The sequence below is a fragment of the Danio aesculapii genome, chromosome 14, assembly GCF_903798145.1.
Source record: "Danio aesculapii chromosome 14, fDanAes4.1, whole genome shotgun sequence".
Classification (NCBI taxonomy): Eukaryota; Metazoa; Chordata; class Actinopteri; order Cypriniformes; family Danionidae; genus Danio; species Danio aesculapii.
The window spans coordinates 27975447-28000732 of NC_079448.1; the positions used below are offsets into that span (position 1 = coordinate 27975447).

Sequence of the window (25286 nt, forward strand, 5' to 3'; positions counted from 1 at the left end):
AAATTTTAAAGGTGCGAATCATGTATATAAAAATAAAATAAAATACACAAATTGCAGGCAGAAATAATTACAACAGAGCAAAGAACAAAGGTAAAATAAACAGTTCTTTATGGTTTTCCGGAGAGTCACAGTGTTCAGATACAGAGATTGAATAATGAAATGGAAATTAACACTGTATATAGTCTTCATTAAATTAATGATTCAGTAAAATTGTTCTTTCTTAATGTTACATATTATTTTGTGCCTGAATGTTTTAAGTTCTCTTAAAATGCCTTTAAAACGCATGCATATGGTAACCTTTCAGACTGCTATGGTTATACTTTGCAATGTATTCTCAGTTGTGTGCTATAATCCCAAATCAACATTGCATATCCTGCGATGTGACTATTGTGGACACACACATTGCGATATTGATGCTGAAACGATATATTGTGCAGCCCTAGTAAAAAGTGTGAAATATTAATGATATTTGAAGTAATTATTTTCTTGTTATATGTATTATGTTTAACATTAAGATATTCCATTATAATATGCTGATTTGCTGTTTAGTTAAATGATGATTTATTAATTATTGATGGTACTCAGTCGTTAATAATGATTCTTACAGTTATGAATAAAACAGTTTTTGTCCTGCTGTATTTTACTGTTTTTTTGGGGGATTTGTTCATAGACAGAAAGTTGTAAATAACAGCGTTTATTTTTGAACGAATTACATATTGTTATTGTTATTAATGTAACTTTACTTTCAATTTTTTGCTTTCTTGAACAACTTGTTGTGCCCTTGGCGAATAAAAGCAAATACATTTTAATAGTACTTTTAAATACTGTTTCACAGTTTCCACTTCTACACTGATATCAATAATACATGTTTTTTGAGCTGCAGATTATCTTATTTGATTGATTTCTGAAGAATAATGATGCAGAAAGTTCAGTTTTAAATCACAGGAATAAATATCCAGTGTTCATATGGTCCTGGAAAACCTGGAAAAGTCATGGAATTTTGACAAGGCATTTTCCAGGCCTGGAAAACTTTTGGAGAAACAAACCAACCCAAAATATTTTGGAAAAGTCTTGGAAATGAATTTGTTTAACAAAAATCTACTTGAAAATGTTTGAGGTGATAATATTGGGTAAATTTAAAAATACAATTGCGCGGTTCATCTCTTCTCTGTGTGGGGTAAAAAAGTAACTCGCATGTTTAGCTTCAGCTCTCTTTCACTTGCATTCGTCGTAATTCAAGCTATGTTTTTGAGTGTGGTGTCCAGAAACCATCTTTAACTACAGGGCTAAAATACTAGTTTGTACTATTCTTTTAAGTTTTATGAAAACACAAAACAACATTTCTAAAATATTTTCACAAACCTCGCATGATACTTTACAGATAAAAAAAAAAAAAACTAACGTGTATGCAGACATTACATGAAACATTAGGTCATGAATATTTACCTGAAAGTTTTGAAAAAGTCATGAAAAATTCCTGGAATTTTAGTAGCAAAAATGTGTATGAACCCGGAATAACTACTTAGAATAATTTTTTTAATTGTATTAATATTTCACTATTTTACTGTATTTTTGATCAAGTAAATGCAACCTTATTGATTAGAATAGGCTTTAAAAAATAAATAGATATTACTGATTTCAAACTTTCAAACAATAAGGACTGCCCGATGGCCCGGGGCCAGCATAAGAGATGCTTGGGACAGTAGACAGGATCGTTACTGGTCTGATCAGCCCAATACTGCCTTGTCATTTAAGTTTCATTTGCCTGCGACTATTTGTCAATTAAGTGCAAATAGTCTTAGAATCGAGAAACAGTTTGTGCTTTTAAGACTTTAAATGCCGCCATCTCTGTGATGTCGGAAACACCATACTACTTTTCAGTTTCTCTTATCTGATTGGATTTCCCATAACCTGGTAACAATCAGTACAATGAAAAGATGGAAACATGTCGGCAACATCAAATTATGAGGTTAAAAGAAAACGTCTGTTTCTAATTCCTTGTAGCGGACATTTACGTGGGTACAACACAACTAAAACAATGAAGTGATGTTTTGCAGTTTGCTGTCAGTTTGGCAAGTCAGCCACCTTTTGTTAAATAATTTAGAACTGCAATAAAATATCTCCAAATTTTCCATACTGCACCTTATTGTTTGTATAACGCTTTGAATTTTGCTAATTTTACATTCATTAACACTTTTTTACACATTATTTAAGATATGTGGCTAAGAAATAGGTATACGCTGGCCCAATCAGGCCAGTAGAAAAAAAATCCTTAGCATTGAACCCTGTAAATGCTTCTATAAAACTTGCGTTTACATAACTTTATTCTTCTCTACTAGTGTGATGATAATAAGGGCAATGGCAAAGAATGATGAACTACATTTTGAGCTTCTGTGTGAAATTCTTTGGCTATATTAAAGTGTCAAACAAAACCGATGCTGACCGCACAGCCATTTTGCATGTTTGAAATCCTCATCTTGTTTGTAGCCTCCAGAGATGATGAAGAATATAATGACGCAGAAAGGGCAGATTGTGCGTCATGCGTGTGTTCCGGGTGGGCTATTTACTCTATTCATTTGTCTGCGATCACAGTGCCCGTAGATGCAGCGCCTCCGCAGGGAAGCTTTTGATCAGTGAAGCTATCAGTGGAAAATTACACCCCGCCAAAGCAAGCATGGCCTCTGATATCAACTATCAGGATGGTAAACCAATTTCCTTTGCATTATTGGAATTTCCTTTGCACCGGTTGTTGTTGGTTTTTTGTTGTTGTTGGATTACTTGGTGAAAAGCAGCATTGTAAATGTATGAGGGCCAAAGATGAGACGATCCCAATTTACAAAAGTGATTTTTATCTACATAGATAACATTTCAAATATATTTGTGTGTGTGTGTGTGAATAAAATTACAAAAAATAATTGGTCAAATATTTTTCTATTGTAATTCAGTGCAACAGATATAATATATGTTTAAAAAAAAATATATATATATTTATATATATATATATATATATATAACGACATACTTATTCTAAATGCTGCACTAAAATATCACATGACGGGTAATCATACAAAATGTTATTATCTTTTAAAAAATTATGACTATTTATGAGATAATATACCAGATTATAACATTGTTTATCAGGCATTATGCCTGCATTTTAATACATTAAATATTTTACTGTAATACCTTCTAAATTTGGGCTTCATAGAATGTGTTAAGAAGTTGTGTGTTTAATGCATTGAAGACTGAAGTCACAGAAAATGTAATTTGAACATAACAAGAATAAAAAAAACACAGTCAAATAAGTGTTAATACAAAAACAGTTTAATTTTGAAAATATTTCACAAAATTGTCAACAATTTCACAAAATTTTATTATTAATAATAATTTTTGTGTATTGTAAAGTCTTTGAACAAATTCATAAAGTATTGCCAATTCCAAACTTTAGAGTTAAAATAAAATAGATGAACTCTTGTTTAATCTTAAGCAAAACAATGTGAAGATAGTAATCATAGAAATCTGAATCTGTATATTTACTTATTTAGTTATTGTGTATATAGTGATGTGAAAGCATATATGTGTGTTGGTTGTAGGCCCAGACTTCTCTAGAAGAGACGAGAGTCCGACTGAAGACGAGCCCATCCATTCGCCTGGTTCACGACAAACAGAATATGAACGAATCGGGGGCAGAACTGGATCCTCGTAAGCAATGTGATCATCACCTATTAAAACTTTTCTGTTCCTAAATACCTGTTTTGATTTTTGGGGGGATTTTTCAGTGTTTTACAGACCATCATTCATTTACTGAAAGGGAATATTGGCACTGGGCTGCTCGGTTTGCCTCTGGCTGTCAGGAACGCAGGACTCCTGGTAAGATGGAAAATTGAATTTGAAATTAATGCCTGGTGTTGTCTTTTTTTATTTTTAACTCCTCCGGTCTTGAACCCTGGTTATCTTCTGTAATTGCTAGCTAGAGTCACAAGTGTCTCTCTGAGCTTCAGATGATCATGATTTTCTTATGTCAAACATCATGTCAGCCTTTCGTTTTCAATTCTCTCTTGTTTCTACTAAGTATTATGGTAATGTTAATGTGTGTTTAGCCTGCTGTTTAGAGAACAGTTTGAATATTTGTTTGCTACTTTATTACATTTGAACAAAATGTAAATTAAAATACAAGTAGCTAAAAAAACTTTAACTTAGAACTAAAATAAACAAAAGTAAAGTAAAACCAATGTAAAATGATGTAAAACCATGGTAAATAGATATTCAAAGCTGACTCAAACTATTAATACAAGCAAAAATAGGTACCCAATGTTGCTAAAATGCTGGTTAGCTAAAATAACATTGGTCAATAAAAAGAGCTTAGTCTTTGTTAAAAAGTTCAAGAAAAATAAAAAATTTTAATTAATAGAATTATGCTTTTTTTCTTTATCACAAGATAATAAATAATATTGCGGTTCCCATACAAAGTTTAATGTTTCTGAAATGTTTTGTTCTTTTGAAGCCTGCCAAACGATTTATACTAAATGCAGTAATTAATTTAGATATATTTTGAACATATTTAATTAATAATTAGAATTTTTTTTATAATGGCAAAGCTGAATCAGCAGCCATTAAAAGTGTCACTTTTGATGAATTTAATATGTCCTTCCATGTTGAATAAACAATACAAAATACAAAACAAATATAAAATTCTTCCAAACAAAAACAAATAAAGAAAGAAATAACCTGATCCCAAACTTCCCAACAGTTTTGCAATGAATCTTTCGTCTTTTATTTTTCACGTGCATAATTCTGAATGCTTGGAAAAGCAGTAGCACATCTTTTTCAACAGCCTTTTAAAACCTTATTCCTTTTTAAAATACTTTTATTGTTTAAAAAAAATATGATACATACACACTGTATTCGTAACCAAATAACAATCAAAGAACACCCACCCTATTCCGACAGAGCCATAAAAAGATACACACTTGCAAAAACAAATCATAATAATAGTAACAAAATATTAATAAAAAAATAAAATAAATAAAATAACAAAAAAAGAAAGATAAACATCTAAAAAAATTATAAAAGGGTGCACTTAACTAAAAAAAAAGATGACAGTACAACACGTATACAATCCAATGAAAGTTAAAAATATATTAAAATAAATCATAACAAACACAGTGCACGTACTGTATTAACACAGTCAACTATCCTTGACTTTAATTTTTGAATTGTTTGGTAATGGTCAGCCTATTCTCATCTAAAAAATGAAGGAAGAAGTCCCAAATCTTGTAAAATGAAACCTGATTCTTGTTTACCAAGTTAAAAACTAAAGGTTATCATATGTTTGTATCCCTAACAAGTAACCCTGAACCCTATCACTCTCTAGGATTTGAAAGATTTTTTTAGTTTTTTTCTTTGTAAGCAGCAAACTGCTGAGCATCATTTTCTTTGACTTCTCTTTGCATGTATGACGCAGCTTCAGCAGTAAAGTGTGTTTGTGTCATTGTGCCGCTGAGTAATGTTTTCAGCCTCTGAAGACCCCTAAAACCTCTCTCAGCATCAGTTGAGGACACACAAACAACAAAACACAATCTGACAAGAGTTTCACAGACGTGTGGACAAGTCCCTGAAGGATACTTTCTGCTTCACTGCCTGACTTTAATATTGTTCTGACCTTTTTGTCTTGACAATAAACAATCAGAGTCATGTCAGATCATCAGATACACTGCCCTGTTTAATTCCGCATTTAATAGTTTGCATTTTATTTGATCCAAATTCCCTTTTATCATTTGACTTTTTTACTGGAACAATCATTTTAAATCGTTTTAAATGCTCTGACATCCATTTTTGCATGCTTAAATATTCAAAAATAAAATTCTGTGTCACAATTTTTTCACCAAATGTTTATTTTAGGTAGGTTTTAATGTAGACTTGATTTTCGTATGTACACAATATGACTATAAAACAATAAAGTAGCAAGGAAGTTACTGTCAGAGCAGTTCTGGACATAAAGTTTATGTTTTCACTTCCTCGTATAGTGTTTTGGGTCCATAAATTAAATATTTTAGCCTCATGTAAATAAATGAATGGTACATTAAGTAAAGTGTACATTAAAATGGTCAAAGGTTTTAGACGTTTTTAAATTGTTTTTAAAATTCTATATCAAATATCAAAAAGAAAGATTGTTCTTTATATTATATAGTATAGTATATATTATATAGTTTATATTCATCAAATAATCCTAAATTAATTATTTACTAAAAATATTAAGCATAAAATAAGTATTTGTATTTTCAAAAAACTAGGAATAAGCATAAGCTTATTTAATTCTACCTTCTTTTCTGCTCCACATTAATATTAAATAATGATCAGCAACAATAATCATAAGATAAACTCTGTTATTCTGTCATCTCACTTTTGTCCTCTGAAGTACACTTGTAGTGGTATTTGGCTCATAAAATGGGTTGGGTGCCAGGAATAGAAAACCCCACTACAGTTACTCAGTTAATTTGATAAAATTTGATAAAAGTTTCAATAAATGTATGATTTACTCAAGTGAACCAAAATCAAGTGTTCAATCAACCAAATCAATATATTAATAAAGCAGAAAAACAAAGCAAACAAGCTTTAACTTCAGCACATTTTAGTTCAACTCATCATAAACCACACAAACTTACATTTCCAGGCCCAGGCACAATACCTATTAATACCCTTTACAAGACAATCAAGGGGTGATAAAATATAGAATTATATCCATAAAGATGCAAATAAAGTAAACACTCAGAGTAAACAAAACCAACAGTAATCAAATGCATGCACAAACAAATAATAAAAATATTTCAAGGACAAAATCATCATAGATAATCTATAGTTAACAGAATATATAGCATTTCAAAATGCATTCGTACAAAGCAGATGTGTAAACATTGCCATTTTTCAAGTTTTTTTTTTTACAAAAACAAATGCACATTTGGGAGCACAATTTATATATTACCAGTCCCAAAAATGTTAACAGTAGTGTATAATGGTGTTGCTGCACCATGAAGCCAAAACCACCAACATCTTTCAAACTAACAGATATTATGCAAATTGTATTGGCTATTACACTATATCTCTGTACGAGGAATAGGTCGGATCTCAAGTACCATTGTCAATTTAGGCCTTAAACCTCAGGCTGTTTCTGACATTCGTGCTCTGTATGATATTATAACAGTAGTCAGTGTTGTGTTTGATTGTACATGCTTGGTTGTTCAGTGGTTCAATGCTCTTTGTCTTTGCTCATTCTGCAGGTTGGGCCGTTAAGTCTTCTGATCATGGGGATTGTGGCTGTGCATTGCATGAACCTTCTTGTCAAATGTGCACATCATCTAAGCGCAAAGTAAGAAGAAAAGCATGTTTATCTTTTTTTTACTTTTTGTCTGTTATCATATGAGTTAAGTTACAGTATAGTTATTGTTTTACAAATATTATAATACAAATAAAAATTACAAAAAAAAAAATTAAGGTATAACAAATATATTTTATTTAGAGTTTCAAACTTCCTAGTTTATTGAGACTTAAACGGATTTTAAAAACATATGTATTTATTTATTAATTTACTTACCAAGTCATGGGCCCCGTTTCAGAGATTAAGTGAAGAAACTCTGGGTTTTCCGTTTCTGAAAGAGAGGTAACTTTTATTCAGAGTCAATTAACTTACTCTGTGAACCTAACCTGGTCAAGAGCAGGTTTTATTCTCTAAACTCTGAGTTTGTCAGTCTCCTCCCTTTTTTAAGTGAATTAAAGTTTTTATTTATAAACTAATTTCAAGAGGATCACGTGATTATGATTGAACATGGCTGTTTCTGCATTAACTATGTATGATCCACTAATCAGACGATTCCTAACACACTATAAAGAGCCAGGGTTTCTCACTACAGTAATCTTCGATTTGAAGAACCCCCCCTTCCACCCCTACTCCTCCACCTTTTCCTTCATAGGGCCGCACAGTGGCCCAGTGATTAACACTGTTGCCTTGCAGCAAGAACGTCACCGGTTCTAGTCCGTTTCTGTGCAAAGTTAGCATGTTCTTCCTGTGCTCGCGTGGGTTTCCCCCGGGTTCTCCGGTTTCCTCCTACATTCCATAAACATGCACTACAAGTTAATTGATCAATCTAAATTTAGCACTACAGTCATACTCCCATCCAGCAACGTATCTCTTCATAGCAATCATTTTCTGTCATCAGCTCTTATCAAAAAGGGGGAGTTGTCGAGATCTGAAACTTTAAAGTGTGTCCATTCACACACATTTTTTATCATTACATGATCTCATACAACAAAATCACATGATTTTTTTTAATGCGCATACTGGAATTTGTTCAGTAAATGTATTTCCATTGTAATTCATGCGCATCATTTTTTCTTATCGAATAAAAAGTTTATCCTACTCAGTCTATTTTCAAAAGTTATGTGCATCTTGGCGTTTCTATCCACATGTTTTTATAAGCATCTCCAAAATGCGCATAAAAATAAGTGGATGGAAATGCAAGGCTAAGGTGAGAAATACCACTTCATCTTTAAAAAAGGGGAGGAGACCGACAGAAACTCAGAGCTTTGAGAATAAAACCTGGTCCTGACCAGGTTAGGTTCACAGAGTAATTTACCATGGTAACTAACTCAGATTAAAAGTTACCTCTCTTTCAGAAACAGGCTTGAATTTACCCTGCTTCTCGAGTTTGACAAACCTGCCATTTTGAAATGGAAAACCCAGAGTTTCTCTCATTTCAGGGTTAACATACTCTGAGTTTTCACTTAACCTCCTTTCTGAAACGGGGCCCAGGTGTGTGATAGGGCCCTGGGTCTTAAAACTTAGACAACATAAAAGCTAAATGTAAAGTATATAAAACTACTATCATGTAAAACTACTATCAAATATGAGAGAGAGAGAGCAATTTGCAGCCATGTAAATAAGCCATTGTTGTTAGTGGCTATTAAAGTAATGCAAAAGGGTCTTCAAGCTAAAACCATTGTAATATGTTATTATTTTAGCATGTTATTTTAAAATTGTATTGTTTTTATATTAATTTATAAGCCCAGCAGTGACCAGTTTTTCTATTAATTAGATGTCATTGAAATTTAGCTTTTGTTTAGTCAGTGAAAATTAGTGCTGATTAATAATGTATGTGTTTGAGCATGTGTTTGTATTTATTTGTTTATTTATTTATTTATTAAGCAATATTATTAAACATAATATTATATGTGATCTTTATTTTTGTCTCAAATTTGTTTAATTTTATTAACTGATTTGCATTATCTGCTCTTAGGTTGGGCAAGCCATTTGTTTCCTATGGTGATGCTGTGGAGTATGGGATGGAGAACGTGTCGTGGCTAAGCAGACACTCTATATGGGGAAGGTAACAGTGCTTACAAGGCAGTTTTTAATTTCAGTAGTGTGTTAAAGTTGACTCACTTGTGTGCTTCTTAACATAGTCTTTGTTCGCTTGTCACGGCTTTCAGCACATGATCTTTGTGCTACGTCAGGCTTTCAGATCATGCACATGATAGCAGTTTCAGTTTCCATTTTATGATGTCAGGTGTAAAATGTTCAATAAGTGTTTAACTGCTTTTTCTAAGATGCTTTCATAATAGACAATAGTGTAAGCAAAAAGTCTGGGGTTGTTTAGAGTTTTTGAAAAATGCCTCAAAGGGATAGTTATATCAATCAATAATATCAAAAATATTTACTTATATTTACTATTTAGAGTCATTATTTACTCTCTCTCACACTGAGATTTTAGTTTTTTTTTAGTTGAATGCAAAATACGATATTTTGAAAGATGCTGGAAACCATAACTACTTGCATCCATGGAAGGAAACACAAGTACTATGGAAGTCAATAGTTAAAGATTCCAGCATTTTTCAAAATATCATCTTTTGTGTTGAAAAATGTAAGTAAATAATGACATAAATTTCATTTTTTTCGTGCACTATCCCTTTTAGATAACTGTTTATGTGTTTAAGTAATGTAATTTAGTGCTGTTATAACAGAAATATGCCATTTATCCAGTTTTCAGTGTCACATGATCTTTTAGATGCCAGTCTAATATGCTGATTTGACAAATGAGCGCTATATATTTTCAGGATTGCTTCAATAGAAACTGTGTAAAAAATAATATATAAACATATATTTTTTTAAAGTTGTAAATGACTTTGCTGTCACTTTCAACAGTAAATATAAATAATAATGTTAATTTAGTTCATGTGTACACCCCCCTGGTTTAATGTTTAAGGTGTATTATATATACACATGATAGTTTGTCTAACTGACTTTCAGCATTCATGTTATGAAAGAACAGAAAATAGTTGATGTATACCTGAACATAATAAACAGTTTCCCTTTTTTGTGTTTTGTTTTTCAGACATGTGGTGAATTTGTTCCTCAACATTACTCAATTGGGCTTCTGCTGTGTGTACTTTGTGTTCCTCAGTGACAATGTCAAACAGGTGAGAGACATCTAAAGTTCAAGTAAAATCTAAATTTACAATGTGTTTTTTGCTAGCACACATTATTATTCTTTAGGTTAACAATTAATCTGCGGAAGTTAATCTTCTGAAAGAAAAAAGTTTATTTTGGTAATCTTCAATCAAAGTCTGACCGTTTGCTTCCACATTTGGAGTAGTAATCCTTCTCTTTTGCACCTATATCAAGAGGGAACTTTGTGCAAAAATTAAGCCTTGCACCCTACTCAATATCCCATTTCAGTTGGAAGTACTTCAGCATACTGTAATAAAAGTCATCCACTCGTGGATTTACACATAAGAAGAGTAGTTTCTGTTCACATCTTAATTTATAAAATGAAAACCAAGTAAAACAGTTATGTAGATGCTAAGGTTGCTGATTAAATTCACAGTGAATATATATTCTTGTACTCTTAAAGCATCAAATGTTCTCTTAATGCAGTGTTTCCCAACCCTGTTCCTGAAGGCACACCAACAGTCCACATTTTCAACCTCTCCCTAATCAAACACACCTGAATCATCTTATCATAACATCAGAAGAGACTCCAAAACCTGAAGTTAATGGGTTAGATAACGGAGACATCCAAAATATGTACTGTTGGTGTGCCTCCAGGAACAGGGTTGGGAAACGCTGTCTTAATGGATGAAATCTCTAAATTATCAAAAATATAAACGCAATAATGTGAGTAAATTTCTTTTGTCACCACAAGAGGGCGGCATTGACTTTCAGTTCACTTAAACAGTCACCCAAGGCTGCTTTCCTTACCAAAAGATGTTTAACTTTCTTTTATTTGAGTCCATATTTTAAAATTATCTCAAAATACAATATACATTGGTACTTTGATATAAGTTACAGTCAATTTTTTGCATGTTGTAGGTGGTTGAGACTGCTAATGCGACCACCGGGAACTGTCACAACAATGAGACCGCAGTGCCAGTGCCCAGCTATGACTCTCGACTCTACATGGTCTTCTTCCTGCCCTTCATCATCTTGTTGGTTTTCATCCGCAACCTCAAGTATTTGGCTCCTTTGTCGTTTGCAGCAAACCTTTGCATGTGTGCCAGCCTGGTCCTCATATACTACTACTGTTTGACGGTAAGATACAGAACACACACTCAGAGTACAGTACACGCATTATGTTGAAAGTGTAGTAGCCTAAAAGCCCAATTTTCTATTCAGTACATTCATACAATGCATAATTTATAGCAATTTTTTGGAAACAAAATTTGCACAATAGGACTGTATGGTATTTAAATATTTCGCTTTTCTGTGATTATGCATTGTCATATGAAATGATTTTGCTAAATGATATAAAAAAAATGTGAAATACTTTATTAAATTTGAAATATAATTTTTTTAAAGATTTTTTTGTATGGTTGTGCATCTACATAAAATATAATTTTACATAAACTTATATTAAATATAAACCTATTTTAAATAAGCAAAATCTGATCAGTAATGACTGCTTCAAGTAAATTCTGTTATATCTCAAGTAAAAAAAATTACTTGACATATGTAATTAACGGAAAGATTTCAGCTACAAAAGTTTACCAAAGAAAAATTATTTTGTTTCAGCTAATTTTCAAGAAAGGTATTTTAATAGTTTGTCTAGATCAGGGGTCACCAATCTCGGTCCAGGAAGGCCGGTGTCCCTGCAGGGTTTAGCTCCAACTTGCCTCAACACAGCTGCCTGGGTGTTTCAAATATACCTAGTAAAGCTACGGTCACACCGGGCTTTGTGTGTGCGAAATTCTGTCGTGCGGCGCTGCGAAAAGGGGCGGGATTAAACAAGCTTATTAGACATTTTAAAAAGCAAGCCATTGCTCCATGTTTTACATTTTTGCCCAGAGAGGTCCTGTTTTGATCCTCGATTGGTCTCATGCAGTCAAGGGATGCGATTTCGCAGGTCAGAGTTCACCAAGCTTGAACTTTGCACCACAGCAACCTGCGAAACTTAACGCATTGACCCCGCGTTTCCGGTCTGACGCATTCGCGTGCGTATGAATGGAAATCTATGGGAAGAAAAGTCAAGTGTGACCGCACCTTAAGACCTTGATTAGCTTGTTCAGGTGTGTTTGATTAGAGTTGGAGCTAAAATCTGCAGGACACTGGCCCTCCAGGAACAAGTTTGGTGACCCCTGGTCTAGATAAACAAATGTCATTACCAAAATAAAATCTATTTAAAAGATAAAATAAAACTGAGTAACTTATAATTATATTATTGTATAATTAGAAATATGATAGTTGGGGGCGAGCAGGGATGAAAGTAGCATTTTTCATAAAAAAAAAAATATTTTTTTAAAGATAATGCTTTATCAGAAATGTATTTTTGCTGTGCTGTTTTCACAAGATTAATATCATAAGCTTCCTTCTCTACTCTTTTGTTACAGATAAAAAGTTCAAAAATATCATGTTGGTATTCTATATGAAAGTTGGCCAATAATTTGTTATCTATGAATTTGGAGACACAGCATTATAATTTTTTAAGAACTGATAATTCCAAAAAATTTGCGGCACAGTTTCTGGCTGTGACCAATAAAATGATTATCTTGTTATCACTGCTTAAGCCACACTATGTATCATTGAATATCCATTACATAACAGACCATTAAACCAACTGCTTTTTATTTATTATAACACTTTTCCAGGAAACCATTTTAAAATGGTTTGTTAGGTTTAAAATGATACAACTAGATACTCAGTCCCAAGCAATCGTCAGGACCAAGCTTTTTCCTTTCGGCTGCTGATTGAGCCTCAGATGTTATGGATGAAGAGTCAAGCGCCGATGACAGGTTTTAGGGTTGTTTTATAGAGCCCATTTCCTATTGAACAGCTTTAAATGCTTTAAATCAGACCCTCCATCTGTAATCAGCCAGGCTGCTGCTGAGAAACCAGTGAGTGGGTAACAATTTTTCAGTCAGGAAAGAAGATTTGTCATGCTGGAAACAGCAAGAGGAAGTTGGCTGAAGATTGCAAATTGGTTTACTGTTCGCAAAACATTTTTTGTGAAGAGTCAAGGGTTTCAAGTGCGCTTTCAGGGCTGTCAAAGGAACACATAATCTTTCCTCTCAGTGCTTCTTGAACCAGCACACATCACATTATGAGTTTACTGTAAATTCAGTCTTTTAGGATTTCAGTTGCACAGCATTTGTGCACCAAAAATGTTTATACAGTGTAGTGTGTCAATAGTCGGAGCCTTTCCTAAGATTTGTCTAATTATTCTAAAAGTTACAATGGGATAATAGGATCAATGTAATGTTAATAGGAAATATTCAATACTTATTATTTAACTGTGCAGTACTTATTATGTAAATCTATATTACAGTTTAACATTTTTGTGTAAGTTTTTTTATAGCAACTATGTATTAAATAAGCAGAAACAGATATTAAAATCTGATCAGTAACGACGAATGCTTTAAGATTTGTGTTATAAGTAAAGGCTGTTATATTAGTAAAAACAAATTAATAAAAACAAATAACTTGAAAATGTAATTAATTGTAAGAAGTACAGTAATAAGTAAACTTGTTTTATTTCAGCTAATTTCCAAGTAAGGTATTTTAATAGTCTCATCTCGTTTTCATCCACTTTTCCGGGGCCGGGTCGCGGGGGCAGCAGAACTCTAGACTTCCCTCTCCCCAGACGCTTCCTCCAGCTCCTCCGGGGGGGATCCTGAGGTATTCCCAGGCCAGTCGAGAAACATAGTCCCTTCATCGTGTTCTGGGTCTTTCCCGAGGCCTCCTCTCGGTGGGACTTCCCTGGAACACCTCCCTAGGTAGGCGTCCAGCGGGCATCCGAAACAGATGTCCGAGCCATCTCAGCTGACTACTCTCGATGTGGTGGAGCAGCGGCTCTACTTCGAGCTCCTCCCGGGTGACAGAGCTCCTCACCCTGTCTAAGAATGCACCCTGCCACCCTGCGAAGGAAACTCATTTCGGCCGCTTGTATCCGAGATCTTGTCTTTTCAATCATGACCCAAAGTGCATGACCAGAGGTGAGAGTAGGAACTTAGATTGACCAGTAAATCGAGAGCTTTGCCTTCCGGCTCAGCTCAGCTTGGCAGCAAACTACCCCAGTGCATGCTGAAATTCCATGTTCGATGACCCAATATTATTTTAATAGTTAGTCTAGATGAACAAAAAAGTTAAAACCAAAATAAAATATATTAAAATGATCAAATAAAACTTAGTAACTTATAATTATATTATTGTATATTTATAAATATGATAGTTAGGGGAGAGCGGTGACGAAGGTAGCAATTTTCATAACCTAATTTTAAAAGATAATGCTTTTATCAGAAATATGTTTTTGCTGTGGTCACTAACTTATGAGTGTGGTCTATAAAAACCAGGTGTTGTTTTGTATCAATGTAGAACAACTCCAATGTAACTTCACTTTAAACAAAGGTTGCACATTGTTACTTTTGACCCCATCAGCAGGGACAAAAGTAACACATGGGTGGGTCAAAAGTAACACAACAATATTAGCTAGATTTACTGGCTTAATCTTGTTTATTTTAAATTTATAACTGACTGTGACCTTGTCAATGCTAACTGCAAATCTATTTTGTTCTTTATTTTTGCAAAAAATACTAAACTACTTTTTAAAATTTCAGTTTCTTCAAAGCAATCCAATGATGCAAAATGTTAACATTTTCTACAATTATTGAATATTTTTTATTATTATTGGCAATATAAGTTAATTTTATAAAACACTTGAATCCAAACACTGTAAACTCTAATGTGGAAGCACAAAGTAAGGTCTAAATATTAGCAGTGGGGCACAAATAAGTGTTGCTTTTGTCTTTACAGGAACTCTTGCCATTTAAACCTGATTTACTTTTAAACTGAAAAACTTAAAGATGTGTTATTGCACTAAATAACCTGTAAATTGATAATTAGAGTGACACATGAAAAGAGTAACACAACTTAATAATTTACAGCAATTTACTTTCTGCACTTAAAAGCTGAAATTCGGACCTAACCATGGGACATGGTCCTGAAACCACATGATATTTGGCAGCTCCATCAAGGCTTGCATGCAGAATGTTATAGCCTGGAAAGATGGCCTGGAAAGCAAATGATGTCAGGGCTTTGAGAAAATTGATTTGTTACAGTAAATACGCAGCACATTTAGCATGGAATAATCTACAAACAAAGTTGCAGTTTAAAAACAGTTTGATTTCACAAAATACTTTTAAAAAGAGAATAAATTATATAGAAACTAAAACACGGGTTTATAGATGTTTTCAATAGTTTGTTTGTCAATATTTGATTCATGTTAACTGTAAAATAGATTTTTAATCTCAGTGTATCTTTCCTGGTAAAGTAAAAGTTATAATAATAACCTTCGTACCATGTTACTTTCGTCCCCGGTCTCCTCTCCTCAATTTTACCAAAATTATGGAAGCACTTTATTTTACAGTCCTGTTTCACATGTGCCTAATATGTGCTAATCAATTAATTATGAAATAATAATCGTTAATTATTACATAAGCTATAGATAATAATCAAGTATGAACCCTAAACCTAGCTTTAAACTTAACCTTGCTATTTAAAACCCTAAAAAAGAAATGTATCATGGCTTTCACTAAAACATTAGTCAGCAAAACTACAAAGACAAAAAAAATCATACTGCACAACAGAATTATATGTATGCCTGTGTATATATAGCTGTGTGTGTGTTTATAGCAAAATAGAAGCATTTTGATGATCTGACTGTTTCAGTCCACTATATATTCATGTAAACATTTTTTGAAATATTCAGTGTCTCAGACTGTCAGACGTTATTTTTCTCCTTTTGCTTTGCATTGTCAGAATATCCCAAACCCCATCAACCTCCCGCTGGCAGGAAGAGGAGCTGACTATCCGCTTTTCTTTGGAACCGCAATATTCGCCTTTGAGGGAATTGGAGTTGTAAGTTGTTCCCTTGCTCTGATATGTGTGTCACTTCAGAAATGTTGAAAAAAGGGTTTCATACTCATTTTTCATCATCTACAGGTGCTGCCACTTGAGAATAAGATGCAGAATCCCAGAAACTTCACCAAGGTCCTGTATCTTGGCATGGGCATCGTCACATTTCTCTATATCTCTCTGGGAACCATCGGCTATATTGGCTTTGGAGAAGAAATTCGGGGCAGCATCACATTAAACCTACCGCTCTGCTGGTGAGCATTGGATCTTAAAGTTAGCCATCAAATCAAATCTTTGATAACTCAGATTGCTGCTTTTGAGATGAACATTTAATCTGTGCAAGTCAAAGAGAAAGTTCACCACAAAAAAACACTCAAGTGGTTGAGTAAATGATGAGAGAATTGTATTTTGGGGTAAACTATCACTTTAATGAAGTAAAAATATATGTTTTGTCTCGTGTTACGCACCATCTAGGAACATGAAAGACAAGACAAATGTTTTGACAAGGCCAAATATAATCAGAGCAGAGTAAAACAGAGTAAAACTTGTTATCATTATTAAAAATCTGGAGGAACAAAATATAAGTCAGTAATCAAAATAATAGATAATAAAAATACATTTGAGTACACCGGTTTAACGGTTCAAACCATTATGAATGCATAAACTCACCAGTCAGTCCCCCCTAATTAACGCTTGATTTCCTCTGAAGGACGTCAAAACAACATATATGAGGGGTTAATCCTCTAAATAGTGAGGATCTGTATCTTAAATAATAATATTCATTCATTCATTCATTTTCTTTTCGGTTTAGTCCCTTTATTAATCAGGGGTCGCCACAGCGGAATTAACCATCAGCTTATCTAGCAAATGTTTTACACAGCGGATGCCCTTCCAGCCGCAACCCATCACTGGAAAATACCCATACACTCATTCACACACATACACTACGGACAGTTTAGCTTCCCTAGTTCACTTGTACCGCATGTCTTTGGACTGTGGGGCAAATCAGAGCGACCGGAGGAAACATGCGACATGCACACTACACACAGAAATGCCAACTGAACCAGCGAAGGCTTGAACCATTGACCTTCTTGCTGTGAGGTGACAGCGTTACCCACTGCGCCACAGCACCACCCTTAAATAATAACATTAATAATTAAATTAGTAGATGATATAAACACATTTAAGTACACCTATAACGTTTTATATGTGAATGCATAATCGCACTAATCAGCCTATGCAAACAAGGGTCAGGTCACTGCAAGTCTAGAGCACCGATGAACATCGTACAGTAAGTGTTGACAAGACAAATTTTTTTGTAAAATAGTTTGTTTCTACGTGTAGCCTACAAGTCAAGTCAAATTAGACATGTAGTTGATCTACAGTAACCTCTGAAATGGCTAATCAGAGGATACTCTAGGTCAGAATACACTAAATATCCCACAAACACTGAAAATTTTAAATATGCTTTTTAATAAATTAGATGTAATTTAGTTAAATACATACATTTGACTCACTGAAGTATTACGCAAGCGCATATATTGCTGAAAATTTGGACCACTCTGATCATAAATGTTTAATTCGCATCCTGAGAATAGCTTATATATACCTAAAACCCACCATAAAGTAAAAGACAGAAGGAAAGAAGAAAAAAGAAAGAGAGAAAGAAAGAAAAAGAGAGAGAGGAATAATAATGTTTTGTTCAAGATATTTTTTTCCATTTTTGTAAGAAGTAATATTTAGCAAGGACACATTAAATGATCAAAAGTGACAGTAAATATGTTTATATTGTTACAAAACTGTTCTATTTTAAAAAGCATTATAAAGCACTTATCTGGAGATTACAACTATTTCTAAATGATTATTTGAACCTGAAGTTTGGAGTAATAAAGCTGATCACCAGAATATAATGTAAACATTACATTGGAAAATATTTAAAACTTAAAAAAGAAAAAGTTATATGAGTGAAATATTTGTTTGTTTGTTTGCCTAAACTCTAATTCTACTTTAATGTCCTTGCTAGCTCTATACACAGAATTGCAGATATTTTAGAAAGTTTAAAGATGTAGGGTTTGTTGGTATCAGCCATATACTGTATAGAAGAAGCAGTTTGAATGAGTCAGTGTGCCCTGACAACAACAAAAAAGCTGACCGACAAACTAGTTTGAAAGTGGGAACAGGCCCAAATCCAGCCATTAGAGTTTGTCAGCAGGGGGACCAGTGATGTGGAATGAGAAGCTGTGGGCTCCATGCACAATCACAAAGGTGTCAGTCTTCTGCTGCTGTTAACGGCAGTGCAGTGATTGATGTGTCACTACAGAGACCAAAACGCTCTTTCAAGAGTATTCGTGATTATTACAGATATCAGTGATACCTCTATGATACTTTCATTTGTAATCTCTCCCTTTTATGCTTCTCATTTTCTCTACCTTTATGAATTTGACATCAAAAGCTGGAGAAATAAGAAAGGTATGCGATGTCTGTCTGTTCTGCAGGTTATATCAGATCGTGAAGCTGCTTTACTCTTTTGGTATCTACATCACCTACGCGCTGCAGTTTTACGTGTCAGCAGAAATCTTGATCCCGCCGGCGGTGGCGCGATGTGGTCCCAGATGGGCATTGATTGTAGACCTCAGCATCCGCGTGGCTCTCGTAGGCCTCACATGTGAGTCGAAACAAAACTAAAGCTTTTTTCCACACACACAATCAAATTCACAGTGTACTCTATTTGCATACTTGTGTCCACATTGGGATGTGAAAATAAGGGATACCCCTAAATAATCCTATAATAACCAAAAATTCCTAAATCTGTTCTTTCAGAGCTGTTTCGTTGTACAAAAACAGAGTTGAAAAAGTCAATGATAGGGTGTTAAAGAAAAAAAAGGAAATTACAAATGATAGAATAAGCAGAAATTTGTGAAATGCATACATGTCAACCCTCCTGTTTTCCTGGGATTCTCCCATATTTTACAGTTATATCCTGCTATCATCCCGTAAAGGTATTTTCCCATATTTCTCCCATATTTTTATTCGTTCTATGAAGGGTGGCAATAAACATTAAAGAGCCGATCCTCCCTATACACAACCCATATTGCCGAACCACCAGAGGACGCCCCTTGCTCTTAAATGTGAATCTGTTCTGTGCTTTAATTTTATTTAGGCATGAAAACACTTTGAAATAAACATAAAAACGGTGGGATTCCCTTTCTTCCCATTACATTGTTTTATGCAATCCTCAAAACAGTCAGTTCATTTAGCGGTGCATGACTGTCAGACGCGCTCCATACTGATAAATAGACACTGTTTCCCAAACGGATTCTGTGCACGTGATTTGAAATGGAGTGCAAGTGGACACTCTGGATTTTGGATACGTGTTTGAACAGACATATAATAATAATAATAATAATAATAATAATAATAATAATAATATGTAAACAAGTCAATCTTAGTGGATTTTCTTTTCAACACAACCAAATTTTGTCTTCAATGAGCATAACAAGCAGTCAGATGCTTTCATTATAGATCTGTTCATTTTTAAGTGACGCCTTTTTTTAATGTAATCAAAAAAAGTCTAAATGAGAGATTCATTCGCTGCTCTTTAATCAGAATATTTCAATTATACAGTAAAGAAAAGGTTAATGAGATTTGATTTAAACTTGATTTAATTTTTTTAATATAGCTATTAATTTTATTAGGCTAAACTTGCGTTCTGTGAATGAACGTCGCCTCGTTGTTCCATCCCAAAGAGGGAAGAAATCACTTTCCCGAACTCTCACATTCAATCTGCCCAGTTGGTGGAATGAACTCCCCAACTACATCAGAACAGCAGAGTCACTTGCTGTCTTCAAGAAACGACTAAAAACGCAACTGTTTAGTCTCCACTTTCCTTCCTAATCTGCAACTGCCTCTCTGGCTATACCACTAACTGTGCCCACTCTCTCTCTCTCTCTCTCTCCAAAACAAAAAACAAAAAAAATATGGGGGGGGGGGGGGTGAAGGGTGTTATGCCTTATATTTATTTCCCATTGTCGACGAGTATGGAATAGATTAGTTTAGCCTATTAAAACCAATAGCCTAATATAGAGATATTGAATCCAATTATCAAGTTTCATTCACTTTTTCGTTACTTTATAATTTAAATATAGGTCTACACTGATTCAGATTAAAATTACTATAGTTATTTAATTAAGAGCAGGGAATGAATCTCTCATTTTTATTAATTTTCTTTTTATAAACATTGAGTAACAGAGGTGCCACTTTAACACCTACAGATCTATAATGACAAGCGTTTGATTACTTTCCTAACTGTTTATGCAAATTTAGGACACAATTAGCTGTGTTTATGCTAAAACATGCCATGTCTGATTTGGCCATGCCATGTATTTGTCTGTTTACTTTTGCTCCTCTTCAAATCGCATGCTAAGTAGTCGCTTGGGGAAAAGCCTCTCTTTATCATTAAGAAGTGCACAGTCACATACAGTTATGTGAATTGACTGATTCAAAGGTTGCAAAGGAAGGGTGACGGTGCATGGCTTTAATGCAAAGTAAGGGAATGCAGCTATTGTACGAATAAGTTAAAAGTATTTCAAACAAACAAATAAAAAGCATAAGCGAAAAAAATCAAAAGCAGAATTTTCTTGAACAGCTCTTGTAAGTCACATTTTACATCGCATTTGAGAGCAGCAGGTCTCAATTTTGGTTTGCCATTTCACTTTTACTACTCCTTGGCATACTGTTAAATAATTGTCCCTCTTTATCTCATTGTACCATATTAAAGTAACAGATAAATACATGTACTTGGATAAATGTAAAATAGATGTTACTTCTCTGAGTTATTTTAGTCCTTTTATCAGTTTAAGAAACTCACATCCATCAAAAAAATAAAAAAATAAAAAATAACAAAGACAAATATCATCAGATCTCCGGAACTCTATCACATTTGAGAGAAGCAGAACTATGAAACAACAAATCATTTTGAGCTGGGTTACAAAAGAAACAGCATTATGGGAGATGTAGTTTATAGTCAATATACAATATAAAGCAACATTGGCTTTTATTATAATGCTGTGTTCGCACCACATCACTTGCTCTAAAGTATTCTCAGGATGCTTTTCACCTCACACAATTTTTTTTTTTTTTGCTCGAGTTGAATATCTTGCAAATTGCAAGACGATTGCAGCATTTTCTGTGTGTTTGCAACAAATGCATTGTGCATTCAACATCATTTGAGCTACCCAGTTTGCTTTGTATGTTATTTACTTGCATGAATTCTTAAATTTGCATTTGATGGGAATCATATGCATTCGTCGGCCAAATAAAATGAAATGGCGTGCCAGATTTGGCCCGCACGCCTTGTGGTTGACATGTGGTGTAAAGGGAGGATTAGCTCTATGTACTATTTAAAATTAGAGCTGCTAGTGTTTTTAATGTCCTCACATTTATCACGACAAAAATGGGTATCTGTGTCACATTCACACTCGATTCAGACTCAACCTGAAATGACTTCAGATTTGACTTGGCAAAAATGACTCCAAATTTTTCTTTACAATCGAAGAGGAATATGTTTTTATTTGTAGGCTATGCAGTGGTTTTAAGTGGGCCGTTGCTCATCGCTATACAGTATCAGCAGTTTTATCAGATTCACTTTGTTTTGCACACGAGCATAGCTGCTGCATTTCTCTTGTGTACATTTTCTTCACTCTCGGGCAAACACGCTGGGCCTCAGTTGCTGATTTTCCCTCTCATGGTTCCTGCAATGATCCAGTTATGCAGCGGTGCATCATGATTTATAGCTGTGATTCAGTAAACATGACGAACATCATAACATGAGAGACACAGAGACAGAATTAAAGGTTATGTGCACATCTTTTAAGATTTTTGTTTAATGAAAATGATCTATAATTTTACCAAAAATAACAAATAACATGGTTTGTTAAATTGTGTTAATCACAAATGAACCATGGCTTTGCTACACTACTGTAACTATCATTTTACTATGGTTTATTTAGTAATATTGTGATTCTACAATCAACTAAATCTTGATTTCTATATTTTACTATAATAAATTCATGGGTTAGTTATGTAAGAGATGCAGTTTTTTTCTTGGAAGTTCTTATATTAATTTTTAAATATATTTTTATATAAAAATTTACATTAACCTAACGATATAGTTATTATTTTGGGGAAAAAAATTTGATAAAATTATACATTTTCAAAGTAATGGAATATTTACTTATTTTACATATTAGAATAAGTAATATATGTATTTTAACATCGGGAACAAAGGGGCATGGATAACTTTCTTGTTCTTTTTTCTTTTTTCATTAAACCAAAATGGCCTCTTCAGCGTTTCCAAAACGGGGCTCGAAAACTTCAGAGTAGTGTGGACGGAAGACGTAACCGTAGCAAAACTTAAGCGTTTTAAAACGAAAACATATTAGTGTAAACGGGGCCATAAACTATTGGGCATGATAGTAGTTGATTCTGATCTAAATTGATTCTGGCTGCTGAACATTCTAAGGTGTGCAATTGACCCTTCGCTAAGCCACACTCAAAAACCGCCACCCACCAATCGTGGCTTAGCAACCGTAGCTACGCGCAGGGGCTCTGTCAAGCTTTCAAGCGAGGGAAACAGGCCAAAGCACTGGGCTTATGGATTGTGCAAATCTGATACCCGGTATCCTTAAAGTTTGGACAGGGTGGTGGAATTTTTTCCCTTTTCAAACCCAAGAGGAGAAATGCCAGCGTGGATCAAGCTGTGTGAAAGGCAGTAAAGGAGCGGAGTTAAGTTGGTTTTGTTTTGATATTCCTGACACATTCAGTAATAGATGACAATAACTCACACACCTCTTACCCTAAACAGATCTAAACTGTGTTTCCTACAAAAATACAAAGCAGGTTATGTTTAACAGCTGTCTTTTTCTTTTTTCTTTTCACTCGATATTATGAACACTGCTCCGTTTAAGCCTTCGTCATAGTAACTTAGTCATACTAATAGCGAATAGGTCATAATGACATGAGTTATTGCTCCGGAAAATACAAATCGATCTGTTGCTAACTTTACAGAACTTCATATTTCCGTCAATTTCAAGCTACGAATATTTGAAATTACAAATCAACAGAACAAAACAGAGATGTGATCATAAACTGAGCACTTGTGATCAATTTACTTTACCAGCAGCTGTTTTTCTTTTAATTTATAAAGCGCACACAAACATACTGACAGTAATGGGTACTGTACAATGTTATGGGTCAATGATGCTAATATTCAGCACAAATCCATCAATTTCGCTTTTCTAGCTGTTCTTTCTATGAATGAACTATGTAAAAGCTCTGTCCATGAGTGTTTCCATGTCGGTTAGTAACGCTATATTTCATTGCACAACAATAGTCTATCAGGCTTTTTGGCTAAAAATACAGAAATTACAGTTTAATTCATTATTATTAGATTATTTTTTAAATTTCACCTCTCCTACTGTGCTTGAACTAAGCTGTTGAATGGTCAGCGTATGAGGCGGCTAGGCTAAGCTAGCTTCAATTTTGATTGAATTATTCTCTAATCGGTTGCCTATTATGTCGTGAACATACCTCTGTAATGCATACTGCACTCCTTTTTCGTCTGGCTTTCTCAGATATCTCATCTGTTTGCCAAAAATGACATTATATCCCTGGCAATGTCTGACACCGGCGCATACACGTTGTAAAAGCTGTGCCAGGCACGAAAGCTTGACAGGCGTAGCAACAGAAACTAAGGAGGGCGGGGCTTAGCGAAGGGTCAGTTGTTTTCAGGCAAACATACAGCCACATTATCACTATGCTGAATGATTTCAGTTACTTCACAAAGTACAACTATCAAAAATAAAATAAAATCAGAAGGCTTTGGATGAGATGCCTGTGAATCTGCTGCCAAAGACAATAGAATTAAAGCCTTAAAGGGACTAACAGGAGCAGTTGGAGGACAAAATCCTGAGAAATGACTTTAACAGTGTCAGAGCTTCATTCAAAAACCCTGTAGTACAAAGATCATTCATAATAAATAAAAAATAAGAACAGTCAGTTTTGATCCAATGGATTTTCATGTGACTTCAGCGGTCTCGCAACCAAATCCATCAACCCTTGGGCTACTTGCGTCAAAAGTCAGAAGTGTTTTCAACGGCTCATTTGCTTTTGCACGCGTTCATGCGTGTGTCAAACCGTCTCCTTTTCACCGCAGCTCAAGGTTGTTCAGGCACTTCACAGAGCATTTGTCATTGTTAACCAAAGTCTATTTTTGCCTTTTGTCACTTTTTTTTCTCTCTCTGAAATCATCTGGACCTTGAGCACAACAGAGAATGCTTTCCACATGTGACTCAGATATTCGGATGGGGTGCAGGAAATAAATGAGCTCTGTGTTTCGCAGAAAGTGGTCAGTCAGCTACCGAACATGAGCATGTGCCTCTTTTGCCTGAAGATGAAAGCAATCATGCCTCCTTCTTTTAAAATAGCGATTGAATAGGACACATCCTCAATCAAACCACTCTGCTTTTAGCACGTGTTCGCATCCCAGGCCTTTAAATATATTGTTAGGAATCTCCGAGATTGGTCTTTTTTTAGCGGTTGTATTGATTTCCTTTCTAAGCGGAGGTTGTTAATTCCCGTGTGACACGTGAGTTGTGATCTCACATGAGCAGCACTGGGTTTTTTTTTACTCTTGTAACGTTTTCTTCACTAGGAGGCAGTCTTGAATGCTCTTTCAGCCTATTAATCTTCATCTACTTTACTTAGGCTAAAGTGTCACATTGGGACTAAACATGTAGAATACATATTCATGCATATGGTTAACCTTTGTTTTTCATAATTAATCATTTTCTGTCATTTCTTACAACCCGCTTTGGAATATTTTTTGTGTGTG

At 34.3% G+C, this 25286-nt stretch overlaps 1 protein-coding gene across 1 annotated transcript in view; it reads left to right on the forward strand.

Annotated features, from left to right (window-relative positions):
* slc36a1 (solute carrier family 36 member 1) overlaps positions 1-25286 on the forward strand; it is an 89159-nt gene that overhangs the window by 2617 nt on the left and 61256 nt on the right. The window contains exons 2-11 of the mRNA XM_056472376.1: positions 2593-2702; positions 3594-3702; positions 3780-3870; positions 7278-7366; positions 9291-9380; positions 10386-10470; positions 11363-11581; positions 16301-16399; positions 16484-16650; positions 18892-19061. Coding sequence (XP_056328351.1) covers positions 2675-2702; positions 3594-3702; positions 3780-3870; positions 7278-7366; positions 9291-9380; positions 10386-10470; positions 11363-11581; positions 16301-16399; positions 16484-16650; positions 18892-19061 — 1147 coding nt within the window. The 5' untranslated portion in view covers positions 2593-2674. The remainder of the gene's footprint in view (positions 1-2592; positions 2703-3593; positions 3703-3779; positions 3871-7277; positions 7367-9290; positions 9381-10385; positions 10471-11362; positions 11582-16300; positions 16400-16483; positions 16651-18891; positions 19062-25286) is intronic.